Source organism: Panthera onca, chromosome D4, assembly GCF_046562875.1.
Source record: "Panthera onca isolate mPanOnc1 chromosome D4, mPanOnc1 haplotype 2, whole genome shotgun sequence".
Lineage (NCBI taxonomy): Eukaryota > Metazoa > Chordata > Mammalia > Carnivora > Felidae > Panthera > Panthera onca.
Window position 1 is genome coordinate 94,473,357 of NC_138351.1, and position 18,346 is coordinate 94,491,702.

Here is an 18,346-nt window from a genome sequence, read left to right on the forward strand (position 1 = left end):
GTCTGGGCCACAGCCCTGGGCACGGGCCGCAAGAGCAGGCTTCAGTCCAGGGAACAAGGTGCGAACTTTGGCAAAGAGTTTTAATGGCAGAGTTGGTTGCGGCGGCGGTGCCACGCGGGGAGGGGCCGGAAGCGGTGGTGGGGGAGGGGTCAACAGGCGACAGGGCAGGGCCGGATCCCTGAAGAAGCGGCGAGCGAGGACTGGCGGGCGGCGGCGAGCGGGCGGGTGCTACATGATGGAGCAGGCGGACAGCGGGTTCCGCACGTGGCAGGTGCACGCGGCCCCGCAGTACTGCCGGAAGGTCTGGTAGCAGCTGCCCTCCGGCTCGCCCCCCCACTGGCCCCCGGAGGGGGCGGTCAGTGCCTCGGGTGGCAGGCGGCTCAAAATGGACGTGTTGACGGCTAGTGCGGCCAGGCCGTAGTCCGTGAAGAGCACAGTCTCCCGGCGGCAGGTGGGACAGGAGATGAACTTGTACTTGGGGCAGGACTCATAGAGAATCTGCAGGCACTGCTCACACACGGAGTGCAGGCAGGACAGCACGCGGGGCCGCCGCTGGGTGACGTTGTACGTGTGCCCGCAGGTGGGGCACTCCAGGGGCTCACCTGAAGCCGGCGCCGCCGTGGCGGGGGGCCCCGAGGCGGCAGGGCCGGGCCGCACCACATACTGATTCACAATGACCTCGTCCGCTGGCGCCACGCGGGGGAAGCCCAGCTCCACACTGCCCTTTCGGGGCCGTCGTGGCAACGGAGGGGTGCGGGGCGCCCCATCCAAGGTGGGCATGTCCCCCCCACACGCCTGGTTGACGATGATCTCTGTGTCTGAGGGCCAGGCGCGTTTGGGTGCCAGAGCAGGGGTGGGCCTCGGTGCAGGTGGGAAGCAAGCGGCAGCCGCCTGCAGCTCGGGGAACTTCTCAGGGTGAACAATCTTCATGGCCTCCATCTTGAGGATGACATGGGGGCCCTTCAGGCAGGACATGAGGAGGCCTGGCCAGCCACTGCCCACCTCGGGCCCAGGGTCAGCCGGCATCCGGCTGTCTCCAATCAGATTGGGTGTTCGGGTGGGTGGGGGCGTTGGGTGAGGCCGGGGAGGAGGAGAGGGAGCAGCATCCTGGTCCTGCCAGGCCTGGTGGGGACCCCGGCCGCCCCGAGGACTCCTGGGGGCGGCCGGCGAGAGCTGGGGGGGCAGGTCCCCCCCCAGTGGCCACAGTGGCTTCTCCGGTCCAGTCCTAGGAGGAGGAGGAGGGAGAGGTGGGGGAGGAGGAGGGAGGCGGGGGCAGGGGAGTACGGGAGGCTGCCCTGGGCTGCAGGTCTGGCCCAGGGGCTCACCCAGGGTCTCTGGCTGCTGAGGCTGGAGAGGGGGCGTGGGGGGGGCTCCCCCTGCAGCCGAGGTCAGCAGTCCCTGAGCAGGGACATCCGGGCAGGCAGGGGCTAGGTGGGACCCATGGCTCCAGGACAAGGCGCCCAGGGAAGGCAGCTAGCCTGAGCCCAGGCTGCGGGAGGCCCCAGGCCGCGGGCTCGGCGGCGGTGGCGGCGGCGGCGGCGGCGGCGGGAGCAGAAGAGAGGCCTGGACCAGGCCCGAGCTGCAGGTGAGAGACAGCGTGAGGGCAGCGCCCAGGGCCCACCCTCACCCCGCACAAAAGACAGGGCTCCCGACCTCTGACCCTCACCCTCGCTGGACTTGGGACCCAGCCCCCTCCCCAGCCCCCGCCCCCAAGGCCCAACCCCTGCCCGGGTGGGAAGGGGAGGCGAGTCGCGACCCCGCGGCCGTCCCGCCCCGCCCCACCCGAGCTCACCTGCCCCAGCCTGGCGTCCCCGGGCCGCGCGCGCCGCCGCCGCAGAGGTTGTCTCAAAGGCAGGCCCGGATGCGACGCCCGCGCCTCGGCCCGGCGGCTCCAGCGGCTCCGGCGGCGACCTCGGGCGATGGCGCGGCACGGCGGCTCCCAGGGGCGCGGGGCTCGGGGCGCGGGGCGCGGGGCTCCGGGCAGCGCGGCGCGGCGGCAGGTGCGTGCGGAGCGTGGCGCGCTCTGCGGCGGAGGCGCGGGGACCGCAGTGCGCGCGGCTCCCGCCCGCGCCCGCAGCGCCACCCCCCGTCTGGGGACCCGCGCGGGGTCCGCGGGGCGGGGCCAGTCTCAGCCGCCCCTCCATCGCCGCGGGCCTGGTGCCCGTTCCCGGGGTTGCCCTTCCCTGCGGGCCGCGTATGAATCGGGACCCCCGCGACACCCCTTTCCAGTACTCCCACCCCAGTCCTGCTTGACCGACCCTGGGTCCTAGTCGAGCACCCCCACCCCCAATTCTAGAAGGCAAATCCTGCTTTTCGAAGCCGAGACTTCATAATGCCAGAGGGAAGAAGACAAGAGGAGCAGACTGGGGGGTCTCAGCAAAGCTGGTTCCCATAGCCTCCCCCCGCCCAGGACTGCCGTGTGCCCCCCCCCCCCCGCCCGAGAGTCAGCGTCACTGCTGTCCTTCCACTGTGCCCCCAGTAGGCATGCCTCTGGCTCACAAGTGTAACCAGGTTGTGCTCAACGCTGACAGGCTCAAAGAGGATGATGTGACCATGAGGCTGAGTAGGTGTGGGCAAGCAAGCTAGCAGAGGAGTGGATGGAGAGGGGGACAGTCGTTGGGAGAAGGGTCCAAGGACAGGACTCATGGACAGCTGGACAGGGTGAGGGGTATGCGGAAGGTCCGACAGACAGCTGGACAGGCCAGTGGGGCAACCCACGAGGACACGCACCCGCCCAGGGTGGGGTGGCCCTTTCCGGCATCCCATCAGGTCAGCACGTGCCCTGCTGTCACGTATTTGTGTGCTAACCTGACCCCACCCAGCATGGAGGCCCCATTCCTTTCTGTTTCCTCAAGCCGGGCTTCCCTGATTCCCTGGTGTCTACCCTCTCTCTGCCTGTGGGGAACCCTCAGGTGAAAGAAAGGACAGAGGACGTGTTGGCAACTACTGGGCAGGGGACCACAGCTGCCGGGGACCTGCACAGTGCCACCCCCTGACCTAACCCAGCTACCACGTGGCAGGCTAGCACTCCAGTGACCAGCACTGGGCCCTGTGCCTGACCCTGGACAGTCTCAGCCTCTTCTGGCCACAGCCCCTCTGCTCTGTCCAGGCCGAACTGCACCTGGCTATGGGCCTTGCCCCGCTCCTTCAGAGAGGTCGCTGTTCCTGGTGACGAAGCCCACGCGGGCAAAACAGACTGGAGCAGCGTAGCTGTCCCATGGGGCCCGACTTCGCTGCTCTGTTTCCAAAGCCATTTATGGAGAGCGGGTGTGGGAGGTGTGCAAATGAGCAGGTGCCTGACGGGATGGGCAGCGAGAGCCTTATGGGCTCTGGTTAAGATGGACAACTGAGAGAGCCCCGGTCAGGAGAGGGCTAGGCGCCCAGCCTCGGCCTCCCTCCGGGGCTGCTCAGCTTCCCACCCGCCCGCTGGGCGAGCACCCAAGGAGGCACCAGCCACCAAGCCCCACCCCTTGCCCCGAGGCCCCGCCCCTGGAGTGAGGTCCCGCCCCCTCAGGCCCACCTCCCGAGCCCGCCCAAATCCGCGCCTCCGGAGCTCCGGCGGTCAGAGCTGAGCGGCCTAGGCCGTGTCCTGGACCGTCCGGAGCAAGCAGACCCCGAACCGGGTCTTTAGAGAAACCTTGGAACGCGGAGGCTTCTGGGGAATAAAGTTCCCACCGGCCACCCTAGGCCTGTTTCACGCATGCGCCAGCCTCCGCCTCGCAGCAAGGGGCGGAGTCTGTAGGGGCAGTGGGTGGGGCTTCTAGAGCCTGCGCAGTGAGCGTCTGTCGTACACCTGCGAAGTCCGAGGGGCTCGGGGCCCGCTTCCCTCCACACCCGGTGCCGCAAAGGTGGAATTCGTGTCCGGACCGGTCTGACTGGCCTCATGCAGGCCACCCCGGTCACGCTGGCTTCTGGGCCACCTCTGATTTGATCCCGCCCTTCCTGGGGGCTCCGTTGGGCACCAAAGACTGGGGGCGCAGATCCTTGACCCACCCTACTGCCCTAATCGCTCCGAGGGGTGAAGATCACCAGTGCCAGGCCCAGACCCAAGTACTCACATCCATCGTCATCCCGTCACACACAGACACACACACGCACACACACACGCACACACACGGCGACCCTGTGTGGCAGGTGCTACCTGCCAACTTAACAGATGAAAGTGGGAGACGCTGGTGGGGTGGGGAGCTGGTGGTCCCTGAGCGCGCCAAGAGAAGCTGCATTTTCAGAAATGAGCTACAAACAACACTTGCGAATGAAGCCCCTGTCGTCGCCAATTGTAAGGTCAGTTTTAGCAAAGGTGTGTAAATAAAACATTTTTTATCAGTTAGAAACCTATAAACCTCAGAGCAGTCTGTGCTCTCAGACATCTTAGCCCCTGTCTGCCAGGCAGAGGCTGTTGGTTGAAGCGAGGACCTCTGCCCTCTGCCTCAAAACAGGGGCCCTGAGGTAGGCGAGTGATGGCTGGGGTTCCCCAGCCCACCGCAGGCCTGGGAGCTGAGGCTGACTTCAGGCTCACCTCCTGCCCTCCTTCCTGGCGAGCTGCAGGTCCTGGGAGGGATGACGACGTGCCTCAGATGCATGGAGGCTGAGTCACCCAGGCTGGCCGTGCCCCTCGGAGCCCAGGCTGGGCCACCACCCACCTGAGAAGGAAGGGTGGGTGGCTGCTGTGCTGGGAGAGCTGGGGCCTCCTGGGATCTTGGGAACCCCATCTTTGAGCTCCGCCCCACGGCCCCGCCCCTCCCCAGGAGGGAAAAGGCAGCTGCCAGTTGCCTGCCTCACAGGCACTGGGACCTGGCCCACAGGACGAGAGGGGACACCGCTGCCATCAGCACTGCAGGTGGGTCCTGGGCTGAGGGGCTTCCCTGAACTGGGGCTCGGCCACGGGGACGGCACAGCTGCATCTCCCAGCCTCCCCACCCCATCCCCCACTGCCACGCAAGGAGGGCAGCTGGGAGACCTCGGCCCTCACACCCAGCTCACTCCCATGCGCACCCACACGACACATAAGCCTTGTACACCCTGGTGTCTCCACAGCCTGGCCCTTTGCGGGTTGGGCACTCTCTTGGGCTGCAGCTCTGCCCCTCCGCTGAGCTGATACTGTCTCCTCTGCCTGCCCCCGCCAGGCTGGGCCATGGACCCACATGAGATGGTCGTCAAGAACCCGTATGCTCATGTCAGCATCCCTCGGGCTCACCTGCGGCCTGATCTGGGGCAGCGGCTGGAGACGGCTCCTCCTTCCTGGGGGTCCCAGCCTCTGCCTGTGGGATCCTGCACCTCGGAGCCCACCGGGCTCTTGCAGCCCTCCGAGGAGGCTCCAGGGAGCAAGGGGGCCAAGGGGACCACCCGGGTCCAGGGCCAGCAGAGCTGGCAGCAGCCCTGCAACCCCTACAGCGGTGGGCAGCGCCCGGCAGGACTGACCTACGCTGGCCTGCCACCCATCGGGCGCGGGGATGACATCGCCCACCACTGCTGCTGCTGTCCCTGCTGTTCCTGCTGCCACTGCCCTCGCTTCTGCCGCTGCCACAGCTGCTGCTGCGTCATCTCCTAGCCCAGCCCCTGCCGGGCCGAGGGGCCTCCCGCAGGACCCCAACATGGCTCAGGCAGCCACAGCGGTGCCCACATGTTTGGGGCAGCCACTGGACCATTGTCGTGGGAGGTGGCCACTTTCCACCCTGGATAGGAGTATCTACCCGCCACAGAGGCCAACAGCCCAGCTCCGGCCCCTTGAAACAGAGCCCTGGGCACTGGCTGTAATGGCAGCCCTGGGGACACCCTTGACCACCTCCCTCAGGGCCCGCAGCCCCGGCAATAAATCAGAGTGACCTTTGTTCTGGTGACTCTTCTCTGCTGCTGCCCCCTTGAAGTGGGTCCCGGGCTGGACACAACCACCGACCTCAAGCCTCTGTGGTACATTCAGGGGTGGGGAAGCCACTGATGACATCCTAACCTGTGCTGCAGGTCTCCGGTCCGCCCAGAGGCTGGACAGAAGGGGTGGGAGTGTGTCCCCTGCCCTGGCCCAGATGGGCCTGGGTTCGAGCTGTCTTGTGTTCCCTAGGGCTGAGGCCGAGCCTGAGAGGTCAGCCAGTGGGTCAGACGATAGGAGGGTGTGGTGTTTGGAGCCAGGGGGGTGGAGCCCTAAGAAAGGCCTCTAGGAGGAGGGTCACGTTGGCGGGACTGCGCGGGTGGGGCCAGCACTGGCAAGTTTCTCGGAGCGGGGGCCCAGGCAGCCAGGACCGAGCCCTGCCCACCTGTGAGTCACGGCCCTACCTCGGCCGGGGTGTTTTTCTGGTTCCCCGTGAAATGTCCCATTCCTGCACATCTGTTGTGTGGCACCCAAGCCATGCTGCTCATCTGGTGTCCAGCCTCCAGGGCCTGGGCCTCCTGGACGAGGTGAACAGAAAAGGAGCTGGCCGGTGAGGCCCCTCGGAGAACATGTCTCCCCTCTGTCTGAGCAGGGTGATGTGCCTGCCTGGGGGTGGGGGGGGGCGGGGGACGAGTGGAGAGCTGAGCTGCTTAGCACTGTCCTCACCTCACTGCCGAGGGGAGGCTGGGATGCCAGGGCAAGGAGCGAGTGGTAGGGCCGGCGCTGGGCACTCTGTGCTTTCCAGGGCCAGGCAGGGCCAGCCAGAGGAGGAAGCCGAGCTGGCCTTGCTGGATGGACGGGTCCCGGTGCCAGCCCTTCCCCGACCCAGGGTGACTGGCCACAGGGCAAGACCCGTCTCTGGGTGTGGGTGGATATGTCATTGGCCTGACTGTACAGGGGCTCCGGTGTGCCAGTTTCCTGGCCCCTGCCCCATGGCCTGCCTCTACCAGAGGATGACCCCACCCAGGCCAGCCCCGGAAACCTGTCCAACCAGACAGAGAGACTGTGGACTGCCAGGGTGGTAGGAGTAAGGAGGAGCTCCTCTGGCTCTGACTTGCTCCCAGCTGAGTAGTGAGGGTGCCGAGGGTCCTGACCCCATCCTGGCCATTCTTGACACACCCTGTTCTGCTGTGCCCACAGTCATGGCCACTGGGCTGGCCTGGGGGCTATGGCCAGGCAGATGCTGGGGGGGGCGGGGTGTAGCCTCTAATGGGGTCGACCAGGGCTAGCCACAGTGCCCTGCACCTCAGGGAGGTTCTGGGTGGTCCCTGTGTGTGTGTGTGGGGGGGGTCTCCACAGCTGTGCTTGAGCACCCCCTTGGGACCTTGCGGGGCCGGCCACTGCCGTATGATGGGGACGGAGGGGACAGACCAGGTGGGAGGAAGGTGCTGGGACAAATCAACTTGGACACACACACTATGATTGAGCTTTGGGGGAGCAGGACCCCTCAGGGCTCGGAGCCCGTGAGGGTTGTAGCAGGTTACCTCGAAGAGGCGGAGTTCGAGCTGGGAGCTGAAGGATGGAGACACGCAGGTCAAGGCCGGAGAGCTTTCCTGGTGTGAGGTGGGGGGAGCATTAAGAGGAGGGTGGGAGAGGGTCTGGGCGGCCGGGGTGGGGACAAGGACCATGGTGAGCTGTGAAGCCGGGCCTGGGTGGGGCCTAGTGGAGCTGGGTCCAGGCGTGGAGGGGTGTGGGGGGGGGGGTGAGGGCAGACTGGGGGGGCACCTTATCTCCCGCTGGGTTGGTGGTGCCTAGTGGATCCAGTTGCGAGCGCTTTGTGGCTGAAAGGAGAGCCCACTGCCTGCCTCCCTGCTGCCTCGCCTGCGCTCGGCCAGTAATGCGAGCCCCAGCGAGGGAGCCGCAGGGCGGCCTGGGTCCCCCCCTCAAGCCCCGGACATCCTCTGGACAGAGCCGCCCATGAGAGCGGATGCAGGTAAGAGAGGCCTGGGGCTCAGGCAGGCTGGGGTGTGGGGCGGTGTGGAGCTGGGCAGGAGGGCCCAAACAGGGGGACAGGATGCTGCCCGGTCGGCAGCCGCAGGAGCCCAGCCTGGGCCCAGGCCCCGGCGTCTGGGGCCCCACTGGCCACCGCCCACCCTCTCAGGTCTGCAGAGGCCCAGGCCCCCCCCACCCCCCACCCCCGGGGTCGGGGCCCAAACGGTGCCAGACGACGGCAGAGGCAGGCAGGGTGGGCTGCAGCGCCCCTGCTCGCCTCCCCCAGGATGCTGCAGCCAGAGAGCTCCCGGGTCTCCGAGGAGGGGACTGCCACTGGGTCCCGGCGCGGTGACTGCATCATCTGCTACTCAGCCTACGACCTGGCCGGGCACCTGCCGCGCCGCCTCTACTGCGGCCACACCTTCTGCCAGGCGTGCGTGCGGCGGCTGGACACGGTGGCCCACGAGCAGCGCTGGGTCCCCTGCCCGCAGTGCCGCCAGAGCACACCCACGCCCCGTGGAGGGGTGGCCATGCTGGACCTCGACCTGGCCGCCTTCCTGGCTGTCAGGGCTGAGCGGGAGCCGCCTCGCATGGAGCCCCAGCGTCCCGCGCCCCCCAAAGGCAGCACCGCTGTCACTCAGCAGCCAGCCAGGCTCCGCCCCACCCTGGGCACCCAGCCCCACTTCCCCCAGCCCAGACGCTGCTGCAGCTGCGGCCTCTGCTGGGACACCCTGGACAGTCCCCAGGTCTGAGTTCCAGCGGCTGCCACCGCCCGCCGAGGACCTGCTGTCCACGGCGTGCTTGTCGTGGAACCTCCGACTGCCGCGCAACCAGCCCGGAACGGCCTGGGGCCCCACACGGACACCCCCAGACCGCAGCCTAAGTGTGGGGGCTGTGCCCATGGTACCGTGAGGCTCTTTGAGAAGCCGGTTACCTCTTTCCCGTCTTGGCCAGGATTCCAGGGCTTCAAGCCGGCCTGACTGCGTGCGTGGTGAGGGCTGCTGCGCTCAGAGTCTCCTGCAAGCCCGACCCAGGCCTGGACTCAGCTCAGAGGACGCCTCCACGGGTCTCTGGCTAAAAAAGTCCCACAGGTGGGAGCCAGAGCAGAGAGCCACCTCCTTCAGCCCTGTCTTGCAAAGCATCCCTGTGAAGTTCATTTATTCAACAAAGCTCACTGAGCACCCGCTACGTGTTGGGCACTGTTCCGGCAGGGTCCCCTGCGGGCACAAAGTCCCTGCTGTGACAGATGTCCAAGGAGCGGGCCCCGGGGCGCGGCTGGCTTTAGGCCCAGAGAGGCTGGGGGCCTGCCCGAGATTGCACAGCTCAGTAGGACCACTCCCACACTAGGCCTTTTCCTGGCCTTCAGCTCCCGCTTCCGTCTGCCTCATAATGGCCACCACACAGACCCTTCAGAGGGGCCGGAGAAGGTTCTGGAGGCTGTGGACACAGACATTCCCTCAAGTCAGGCTGCAACATCCCCATCCCCATCCCGAAAGGAGCTGTCACACTGTCACACTGCCTCTGGGAGGAACTGCTGGGCCTGCCCCAGGCAGTGGGTGCAGGACGAGGAGGGACAAGAAAATTTGCTGAGAGGACACTCAGAAACCTCCTCCTTCTCTGGGGCAAAGTCCCCCGGGCACACAGCGATTGGTGGGCAGCAACTATACCAGGGCACCGTGGCCCAAGGGGGAGGGGAAGGAGCATGCCCCAGCAGGGGCAGCAGGAAGGGGACTGACCCCGAGAGGCACCCCCAAGCCGCGGCGCCAGTCAGGACTCTCCGCGGGGAGGGAGCAGGATGGGCTGAGTCTTCCGGTCCAGGCGGGGCAGGCAGTGGGCTGGGCAGCACCGCGGCCTGGGGGACGGGCCCTGCCCCCACCCCCAACTTGCAGATGGAGGTGCAGTGCCCTCCACCATTACTGCCCGCCACTGAGGCTGGGCCCGCTGGGAGCACTGCTGGGCCCAGCCCTGCCCTGAACTTGGGTCTGAACTGGAAGACTTCAGGGGCTGGGGCCCTCCCCACCTGGTGGGTGCCAAGCGCCTCCCTCCCGCTCTTCTGATGGGGTAGGGACCACCATAGTAAGGTCTGCAGAGCTCAGGGCAGACTTCTTAAGGGGCCTCCAGGCCAACCAGCCAGAGTGCCGGCATCCTGCCCTTGCCCTGCCCTTCCCCGCCCTACCCAGGGCAGGCGGCACACAGCGTCTGGTCGTGCCACACAGGGGTCTACTTACACCAGTCCTGCACTCAGAGCCTGTGCCCAGCCCTGCAACACCCCTGGCCTGGCTCAGGGCCCATCCAGGGAGGAAGCCCACTCGCAGAGGGCTGGGCTGGGGGCCCAGAGCACCTGCCATAGGGCAGCAGTGCAACGTGGACAAGGCAGGCACCTGGGGCTGTGACAGGTACCCCTCGGGAGCCTCAACTCCTGGGTAAACATTAATGGGGCTCAGTACACAGCAGGTCATGTGTGCGCCCAGCAGATCTTTGACCGGCAGCTGCTCCCGCCCTGTGTTTCCTCCCCGCAGGTGCCCCCTCACTACCCTCACAGGTAGGAGCTTCCAGAACCAGGTGGGGGCCCAGGGACATCGAGACAAGGGCTGGTGACCTCCCGGCCCAGGGCTCAGGCCCCACCCTGAGCCTCCCGAGCTGAGGACAAGAGACAGGAGGGAGGGTGACAGAAAGCTCCCCAGCACCTGGACCCTGGGGCCTGGGAGGGAGATGGGGTAGACGACTAGACGGGGGATCCAGACCCAGAGGGCTGAAGAGAGGAGACTTGAGGCGAGGTGGGGGCACCCAAGCCCCTTGCCCTGCCCCCATCACTGGGGGTGGGGCCCTTATCAAGCAGAGACGTCACGGTCTGGTATCAAATGCCAAAGTCTAAGCTGGGACCATCTGCAGCGTCCCTGATGACACCTGATAGGAGAGGTCCCTGGGTTCCCAGCTCCTAGCCACTTCCGGCACCCGGCACCCTGTGCCCTGGGCCACCCACCAAGTCTTCTTCCAGCCAGGACCAGCGAGGGAGCCAGGGAGCCAGGGTCCCCTCGACTCTGCCCCCGAAACGGGACTGGGCTCTCCTGACAGCTGCCTGAGGTCACTATAGCCATCCCCCATAGATAGACGAAGCAGGAAGTCGGCAAGGCGGGGGGGGGGGGGGGGGGGAGGGAAGACAGATCTCAGGTTAGAGGACCCCAGGACCTGGCGGGGCAGGGGGAGGCTATGTATCTGACCTGCTTTCCCCGCCCCCAGCAGATCCAGGCCTGGGCCTGGTCTATCCCTGCCAGAAATCCATGCCGAATTCCCTCACGGGTGGCCAGGTCCCCCCCCTTACTCTGGACACAGTTGGCCTGGTGGACCGGAGCCTGGGAAATGCAGGTACCAAGAGCCCCAAGGGACCAGGCCTCAGCCTGCCTCTCTGCCTATCCACTTAGCCCCTGACCCATTGCTCTGTGCAAGTGGAGGGGTGGGCGGGCCTCCTGCCTATCTCCTGGAGAGCCCATGGGGACTCATGACAATTCCAGTCAGGGACAGACAAGCTGGAGGCCCCCTTTCCTCTCTCTTACCCCAAGCCCCTATGCCACAGTCCCCTTCACCCCCTCTGGCCCCCCACCTGGGGTGTCCTTGGCCCTACCTCACCTTGGCTCCTGCAGGGACCTCCGGTTCTGCCCCAGTCTTGGAAGAGGGGAAAATGGACCCCTGGGCCCTCCCTCAGCTGAAGGACACTGGCCAGTCCTGGAAAGGTAGGTCTTGAGGTGTTGGGTAACAGGCCAAATGGGGCTCTGACCCCCCAGGGTCTGAGCGTGGAGAGGGTCCTTAGGGAGAGAGCACAGGGAGGAGGTTTGCCTCAGCGGGCCGTATAGAAACCTACTATGCAGACCACCGCCCCAGGGATCCTTGTCCCTCAGATCAGCTGCCTGCCCTGTCTGGAGATGAGAGCCACCCTGACCCAGCCTGCCCCTCCTCCTGCCGGCCAGTAGGCTTCTGGGAGGTCCCAGGAGTAGTCTGCTTGGCCATCCTGCCAAGGAACAGAGAGGGGACCCAGACCCTGCCTTGGGGGACAAGGAGGCAGACCCAGGCCTGCCCTGTGAAGACACAAGGAACGCGGGCCCTGGCCCTGCTCTGGAGGGAGACAGGAGGAAGTGGCCTGGGAGGCATCATGGGCAGGGCAGGGCTGGGCAGGGGCTGGCACCGGGGACAGCCCTGTCCTGTGTTCTTAGAGCTCAGCGTGGCCGGCAGGGTGCTCTGGGTGGCCACTGGCTTCCTCAAGGCTTGTGGACTCCTGGGCAGCCTCTACCTCTTCATCTGCTCCCTGGACATCCTCAGCTCCGCCTTCCAGCTGCTGAGCAGTGAGTGACGGGGGTGAGGTGTGGGGGGTGGGGGGCAGTGTGCGGGCGGCCTGTCGTGCACAGCTTCAGGACGCCGCTCTCTGGACACAGGCAAGGTGACTGGAGACATCTTTAAGGAAAACGTGGTGCTGTCCAACCCTGTGGCTGGACTGGTCATCGGCGTGCTGGTCACAGTTCTCGTCCAGAGCTCCAGCACGTCTTCCTCCATTGTGGTCAGCATGGTGGCCTCCAAATGTGAGTGCACCCCCTCTCCTCCCGGGACGGTGGTGGCTGGGCAGGGTACGGGAGGTTGATGCAGCACCCCCACAGTGCTGACCGTCCAGGCGTGTGTGCCCATCATCATGGGCGTCAACGTGGGCACGTCCATCACCAGCACCCTGGTCTCAATGGCACAGTCAGGGGACCGAGATGAGTTTCGGAGGTGAGTTGGGAGCTCGGGAGGGTCGGGGGCCGCAAGCCAGGCCACCGCTGAGGCCACCGACCATCCCAGGGCCTTTGGCGGCTCAGCTGTTCACGGCATCTTCAACTGGCTCACGGTGCTGATCTTGCTGCCACTGGAGAGCGCCCTAGCCCTGCTGGAGAGGCTCAGCGCCCTGACTCTGGGCGCCACCAGCCTGCAGCCTGGGGGGCACGCGCCCGACATCCTCAAGGTGCTAACGCAGCCTCTCACACACCTCATTGTGCAGGTGAGGAAAGTGCTGCCCTCGGGCGGCCCCTCGGGCCCCGGAATGCGGGGAGTGGGGGTGGGGGGGGGAGCCCCAGCCTCCGTCCTGGGCCCTGCACTGGGTGGGGGGAACAGAGGGCGGAACGAGCCGGGCTGTGGGCGTGAGTCCAGGCGAGCGGGTCCAGTACCCGGTCACAACGCCTCTCTCCCCCAGCTGGACACTGATGCGATTGCAAGCAGTGCCACGGGCAACGCCACCAACAGCAGCCTCATTAAGCAATGGTGCGGCACCAGGGAGGTGATGGTGAGGTGCCTCTGACCCCTGATCTCTGACCTGCCGAATTACTCGGTCCCGCCGGCTCTGAGCCGGTCCTGAGCCTGCCCTGCCTCGCCTCCCCAGACCTCGGGGAACAGCAGCGACTGTGGAGCGGCGGCCTCCGGCCCCTGCCCTGAGAGGAACGGAACGGCTGCGGTGGAGCTGCTGCCCTGTGAGGCCCCGCCCCCTCCGGCCCCGCCCCCGCCCCCCGCCCCCCCCCCCCCGGTAGTTCACCAACCCCGCCCTGCCCCCAGGCCACCACCTGTTCGTGGGGACCACGCTCACGGACCTGGCCGTGGGCTTCATCCTGCTGGCCGCCTCCCTGCTCCTGCTCTGCACCTGCCTCGTCCTCATCGTCAAACTGCTTAACTCTGTGCTGCGCGGCCGCATCGCCCAGGCCGTGAGGAAGGTCATCAATGCTGGTGCGGCCCGGAATGGGGGTACGGGGGTGGGGGCGGGGCCGGCGGCCGGGCGGGGGGTGACCCCGTTCCCCCCACCCTGCAGACTTCCCCTTCCCCTTCAGCTGGCTCAGCGGCTACCTGGCCATCCTGGTGGGCGCCGGCCTGACCTTCGTGCTCCAGAGCAGCAGTGTCTTCACGGCGGCCGTTGTGCCGCTCATGGGTGAGTGCAGCGGGCCGGCCCTGGGCCCTGGGCCCTAGGCGCGAGGGCTCAGGCCCGGCGGTGACTCCCCCCACCGGTTCCCCCAGGGGTCGGGGTGATCAGCCTGGAGCGCGCATACCCCCTCTTCCTGGGCTCCAATATCGGCACGACCACCACAGCCCTGCTGGCCGCCCTGGCCAGTCCCGCGGACATGCTGCTCAGCGCCCTCCAGGTACCACCCTCGCCCCCCTCCCCGGCCCCCTCGGAACCCAGGCCTGGAGCTTCCCCCTTGGACTCAGCTCCCTCCTGTCCAACCCCGCCGCCAGGCTGGCCACCGCCCAAGCTCTCCTGGGACCCATCTCCGGCTGCTGGGTCGGACCCACAGCCCCACCCCCTCAAACCCTAGGGATCCCGTGGACGTCCCTCCGAGCCCCAGCCCCGCTCTTGCTCCCCCGGGCCCGCGTCATTTCAAGGATCACGTGGTCTTGGGTGCCTTCTCTTCCTTTCTGGCAGCCCCTGCCCAGCCTCCCTCGAGGAATCCTCGTGCTCCACTCCCAACCCCATGCTGCTGGCTGTGCTCCTTCAAGGCATCCTGGTCCTGGGGGGCCTTAAGCCCCTCTATTCCACCTCCTCCGGGATGCACCCCCCTCCCCTACCATCTAAACCCGACAACATGCCCTCTTTCTGCCAAAACCCCGCCTCACCTGTGCCAGGTGCTTCAAGTTGTTGTTGCACACGACCGCAATTCTGCCTCCAGGATGCCTCCCCCAGTCCCCTAGCTCCGTGCCCCACACCCAGTCACATTTAGTCCTGCCGATTCCATCTCTAAGTCACCCCTTCTTTGGCCCACTGCCCTGGCTCGAGTTTCCGTCCACCACTGGCTCTGCCCCAATGCCCAGACAGGCACAGCTCCTGAAAGCCCAGATAGATCTTCTGCCCACCAGGAGATGAGCCCCAGCCCTCCCCGCCATCCACCTGCATTTTTACCTCTGCTCTGTCCACTCGGATCCTCTCGGTGCAGGGCCCTGGTCCACCTCCTCCAGGAAGCCCTCCAGACTGCACCTTTCACACCGACTCCTCAAGTCCAGCAGCCCCTGGAGGGGACTACGTTCCCTGCACGTGTGGCCCTGCACCTCCTCCCCACAGGAGCCAGGCCAGAGCCCAGGGGAGGGCCAGATCCATGTGGTCATTGGTGGCGTAGTCGCCACACTGGGATGCTGGACTGGGCTCCCTAAGTGTGTGTGGGGGAGAGGAGGCGAACCTGAGGAGTGCACCCACACCTGGCCGGAACCTGTCCCCCTGGGTGGCCCTTCCGGGCCAACAAGTGGACCTCTATCGGGCTCTGGATTTAGTACCCTTTAGGTTGGGGGTGGGGAGGAGGAGGAGGAGCTGGCGTCCTGGGTAGCCTAGGGGGACCTGTGTGCCAGGCCCAGGCTCCCAGCCCCTGCCTGCCCCCCCCGGCCCTCTAGGTCGCCCTCATCCACTTCTTTTTCAATCTGGCTGGCATCCTGCTGTGGTACGTGGTGCCTGTCCTGCGGCTGCCCATCCCGCTGGCCAAACGCTTCGGGGACGTGACCGCCAAATACCGCTGGGTGGCCATCGCCTATCTGCTGCTCAGCTTCCTGCTGCTGCCGCTGGCCGCCTTCGGGCTCTCCCTGGCAGGGAGCACGGTGCTGGCTGCAGTCGGAGGACCCCTGGTGGGGCTGGTACTCCTCGTCATCCTGGTCAATGTCCTGCAGCGGCACCGGCCAGCCTGGCTGCCACGCCGTCTGCGGTCCTGGTCCTGGCTGCCGCTCTGGCTCCATTCTCTGGAGCCCTGGGACCGCCTGGTGGGCCGCTGCTGCCCCTGCAGGGTCTGCAGCCCCCCTGCGGCCGCTGCCAAGGAGGCCCACTGCTACGAGAACCCTGAGGTCCTGGCCTCCCAGCAGCTGTGAAGGGTGGGCACCCCCACTTCGTGGACTTATGGGTGCCCTGGGGGATCCTAGTAGCAGGAGACTTCCGAGCCACCTAGCTTGGCTTCTTTCCAAATAAACACGGCTATGACCCAGGTGTGAGTGGTCTTCACTCCCCGCCCTGGGGACGGCCCCTGAGCTGGCTCCCGGGGGACATGGAGGTGGACAAGCGCCAGCTGTCCCCCAGCCGACACTCGGGACCCACTGCAAGTCCATGTGGGTGTGGGCACGCAGCTGGCCCCCGAACCCCAGGCCGTAACCATTTCTCTCCTGAGCCTCCGGGGAAAGAAAGGGCCGAGCGGCTGCCACTCTGGAGGTGGAGACATCCCTCAGCAAGAACCTGTGCTCTGAGGAGGCTGGACGTGTCCGGGGCCCTTCCCCATGGGTGCAGGGGGGAGGAGCAGCCGTCTCCCATTCCCCCCTGACCGCAGAGGACGTGGCCTGGGAGCCAGGCGTGGGCAACCTCTCCGAGGGCCAGCCCCACGGGTCCCGCAGACGCACAGGGAGCGAGGAGGGCAGTGTGAGGACCAGGAGGCCCCAGGCTGCCCCTGTCCCTCTCTCTCAGATGGGTGGGGTGCAGGGCAGTGTCCGGGTGAGACACAGGGCTGTCTTGGGCCCAGCAGAGCAGGCACTCGGCACCTCCCAGGAAGCAGGTCCTGCCCCTAGAGCCACCTGCACCTGGAGCCCACGCCTCCCCAAGCCCCTCGGCCGTGAGGTGGGCGAAGTTCAGGTGAGGGGGCGAGGCTGAGCGACGTCCACCCACCTGAGGGTGCACCCCCCACCCGGGCTCCGGCTTGCCCCTGCCCCTCCCTGCGGCAGGGGCGCGGCCCACTTCCGCCCTGTAAGGCTTGTCTGCCTGCCAGCCAGTAAGCTGACTCCAGGGAGTCAGGGCCTCCCTGCTCCCATCCCAGGGCTTCCTACAGCACCTCTCTCACCTCCCCACCCCTGCCCAAAACAACGAAAGCTTCTTAGGTAGAATTACATCTGTCGCCCAGAACTCACGCGTCGAGGGGCACATGCCCACCTCCATCAGAAGTGGAGATGACCCTGGGCAGGGGCCTGGGTTGCCCAGTTCTTAGTATGCTGCTGTGGTCATCACCTCCTCCTTGTCCAGGGAATGCTGCCCGTTGGGGGAGGCACCTCTTTCCCAGGCCCTCTGGGTCTGCCTACCGGGACCCAGTGTGGGAAGAGGTCTGAATGGCCACGAAGAGGAGGCCTGAGGAGTCCCGGGTCACTTCTTGCCCTTGGTCCCGCCTTTCCACTCCCCCTCAGAACTCCCAGCCCTCCCCATGTCCTCTCAGCTCTCGGTCCCCTCATTCCCCATGTCCCCTGTCCCCCCCCCCCCCAAGATCCCAGGCCTCCTAAGCCTGAAGTTCACTGCCCACTGAGGGAGGTAGCTACTTGTTCTGGGGCTCATGGGATCAAGACCCCCGCAGCAGGCTCATCCATGACAGCTTGGTTCCCTCCGATTTCAGTGACCTCAGGACGCTCCTGGTGGTGGACATCAGCCTCAAGGTTCCTCTGATGAAAGTTCCCAGAGGTGGGGCTGGGCCTGGCTAGTTCCCTGGGGAGATTGGGGGCGGTGGTGGTGGTGGTGGTGGTGGAAGCTTTCTGTCCCCACTGTGGGGACACAGAGAGAGGGGAAGAAAGTACCCCATGCATCCCTCCTTCCGGGGCGGGTGAGGCCGCCCACAAAGGCTGACTGCAGGTCCTTTGAGGCCGTGAAGGACTGTCTGCCTGCTGCCCCTGCCCGGCGGTAACGCACCCTCCCGCTGGGACCATGGCCACGAGTAAACAGAGCCTTCGTTTGTGGATGCCTCCAACAGCTGCAGGCTGGGGCGGGAGGGGCAGGCGCCCAGCACTCCCACGGCCCCTGCCCAGGCTTCCCAGCACGTCTGGCCCTCTCTGCCCTGCATGGCTCCCGGCCACGGACCCCCACGGGGCCCAGGCCCCCGGGGCTGGCCCTGCTGCCCCATTAAGGCCCATCTCTGCACACTGTGGCAGGAACCGCTTTGGCTCAGGGTGGGGATCTGCAGGGCCTCCGCCAGCCAGCCCAGTGCAGCAGCAGCCACCTTGGTTCTTGGGCTCAAGCCTGAGAGCCACAGGGAGACTTGTGCTGTCTTGTTCCCGTGTCCATCTCACGGGGACAATGTGAAGGGCAAGGTGGACAAGCTGGTGTCTCAGAGCTCGGAGGCTCACACCTGGGCAGAAACACAGCCTCTGTTCCATCACCCATATGAAGCGGAGGTGCCACACTGAACTGTGGGCACGGGCCTTTTCCAGAAAGTGGGGATGTCAGGCCATACACCCTGGGGGAGGGCGATGAGAAGAGGCTTTGACAGACACCTCAAAGAGCAACCTCCCCCGGGCTTTGTACCACCCGCTGGCTCATGGGGGGGGGGGGGAGACATCTGAGCTTCTCTCTTTCTCACCCGATTTGTGGGTTTATGACTGCCACAGAGCCGGGCCTTGCCGACTGCTGCTTGGGCAGCTGAGTTACTTTGCAGGGCACTGTGAGGAAACCGGGATGCCAGGCAGTGACCCTGTGCACAGCACCTGCTGGGGGGAGGGGGGGGAGGGAGACCCGTGAGCAACAGAAGCTAGGTCCACCTTCCGGGCAGGTATGTGGGGGAGGGGGCTGGTTCCCCAGGCCCCGCTGGGACTGACTGCTGACTCACC

At 66.3% G+C, this 18,346-nt stretch overlaps 4 protein-coding genes and 1 long non-coding RNA gene across 11 annotated transcripts; 3 read left to right on the forward strand and 2 right to left on the reverse strand.

The window, feature by feature from the left end:
- Positions 1-63: 63 nt before the first annotated feature.
- RNF208 (ring finger protein 208) lies at positions 64-2,058 on the reverse strand. Its single transcript, XM_060608128.3, has 2 exons — positions 1,793-2,058; positions 64-1,579 (listed from the first exon to the last, which is right to left on the reverse strand). Exon 2 carries the CDS (start codon positions 1,024-1,026, stop codon positions 229-231), a length of 798 nt encoding a protein of 265 aa, XP_060464111.3. The 5' UTR covers positions 1,027-1,579; positions 1,793-2,058; the 3' UTR covers positions 64-228.
- A 1,995-nt stretch (positions 2,059-4,053) lies between these two features.
- On the forward strand, positions 4,054-5,649 carry CYSRT1 (cysteine rich tail 1). 2 transcript variants are annotated; one of them, XM_060608129.3, is made up of 3 exons: positions 4,054-4,284; positions 4,785-4,840; positions 5,127-5,649. In XM_060608129.3, the coding sequence occupies exons 1-3, from the start codon at positions 4,157-4,159 to the stop codon at positions 5,549-5,551; spliced, it is 609 nt and encodes a 202-aa protein (XP_060464112.1). In that variant the 5' UTR covers positions 4,054-4,156; the 3' UTR covers positions 5,552-5,649. The 2 variants fall into 2 exon arrangements, with proteins under 2 accessions (XP_060464112.1, XP_078292327.1); XM_078436201.2 differs by having other exon boundaries at positions 4,190-4,284; positions 4,549-4,840.
- On the reverse strand, positions 5,521-10,279 carry LOC145713072 (uncharacterized). The gene is made up of 3 exons (XR_014136011.1): positions 10,027-10,279; positions 8,733-8,872; positions 5,521-7,419 (listed from the first exon to the last, which is right to left on the reverse strand). It is a non-coding gene; the product is annotated as an uncharacterized LOC145713072 (long non-coding RNA).
- RNF224 (ring finger protein 224) lies at positions 7,427-8,986 on the forward strand. Its single transcript, XM_060608131.3, has 2 exons — positions 7,427-7,799; positions 8,085-8,986. The coding sequence occupies exon 2, from the start codon at positions 8,086-8,088 to the stop codon at positions 8,548-8,550; it is 465 nt and encodes a 154-aa protein (XP_060464114.1). The 5' UTR covers positions 7,427-7,799; position 8,085; the 3' UTR covers positions 8,551-8,986.
- Positions 8,794-15,712, forward strand: SLC34A3 (solute carrier family 34 member 3). 6 transcript variants are annotated; one of them, XM_060608120.3, is made up of 13 exons: positions 8,794-8,889; positions 11,042-11,164; positions 11,440-11,529; positions 12,007-12,135; positions 12,226-12,369; positions 12,445-12,556; positions 12,626-12,821; positions 13,014-13,103; positions 13,200-13,287; positions 13,370-13,537; positions 13,620-13,736; positions 13,823-13,947; positions 15,185-15,712. In XM_060608120.3, exons 2-13 carry the CDS (start codon positions 11,080-11,082, stop codon positions 15,647-15,649), a joined length of 1,809 nt encoding a protein of 602 aa, XP_060464103.1. In that variant the 5' UTR covers positions 8,794-8,889; positions 11,042-11,079; the 3' UTR covers positions 15,650-15,712. The 6 variants fall into 6 exon arrangements, with proteins under 6 accessions (XP_060464103.1, XP_060464100.1, XP_060464098.1 ...); XM_060608117.3 differs by lacking the exon at positions 8,794-8,889 and adding an exon at positions 10,165-10,340 and having other exon boundaries at positions 11,039-11,164; positions 13,014-13,097; XM_060608115.3 differs by lacking the exon at positions 8,794-8,889 and adding an exon at positions 10,166-10,340 and having other exon boundaries at positions 11,039-11,164.
- The last annotated feature ends 2,634 nt before the right edge of the window (positions 15,713-18,346 follow it).

Excerpts from the sequence above, each read along its gene's own strand:
- RNF208 (XM_060608128.3), bottom strand. The coding sequence starts at position 1,026 with ATGCCGGCTGACCCTGGGCCCGAGGTGGGCAGTGGCTGGCCAGGCCTC.
- CYSRT1 (XM_060608129.3), top strand. The coding sequence starts at position 4,157 with ATGAAAGTGGGAGACGCTGGTGGGGTGGGGAGCTGGTGGTCCCTGAGC. Across the intron at positions 4,285-4,784 it reads CTGTCGTCGCCAATTGTAAG|GCACTGGGACCTGGCCCACA; the intron begins GTCAGTTTTAGC and ends CCTGCCTCACAG. Across the intron at positions 4,841-5,126 it reads CGCTGCCATCAGCACTGCAG|GCTGGGCCATGGACCCACAT; the intron begins GTGGGTCCTGGG and ends TGCCCCCGCCAG.
- RNF224 (XM_060608131.3), top strand. The coding sequence starts at position 8,086 with ATGCTGCAGCCAGAGAGCTCCCGGGTCTCCGAGGAGGGGACTGCCACT.
- SLC34A3 (XM_060608115.3), top strand. The coding sequence starts at position 10,232 with ATGGGGCTCAGTACACAGCAGGTCATGTGTGCGCCCAGCAGATCTTTG. Across the intron at positions 11,165-11,439 it reads CCGGAGCCTGGGAAATGCAG|GGACCTCCGGTTCTGCCCCA; the intron begins GTACCAAGAGCC and ends TGGCTCCTGCAG. Across the intron at positions 12,557-12,625 it reads GACCGAGATGAGTTTCGGAG|GGCCTTTGGCGGCTCAGCTG; the intron begins GTGAGTTGGGAG and ends CGACCATCCCAG.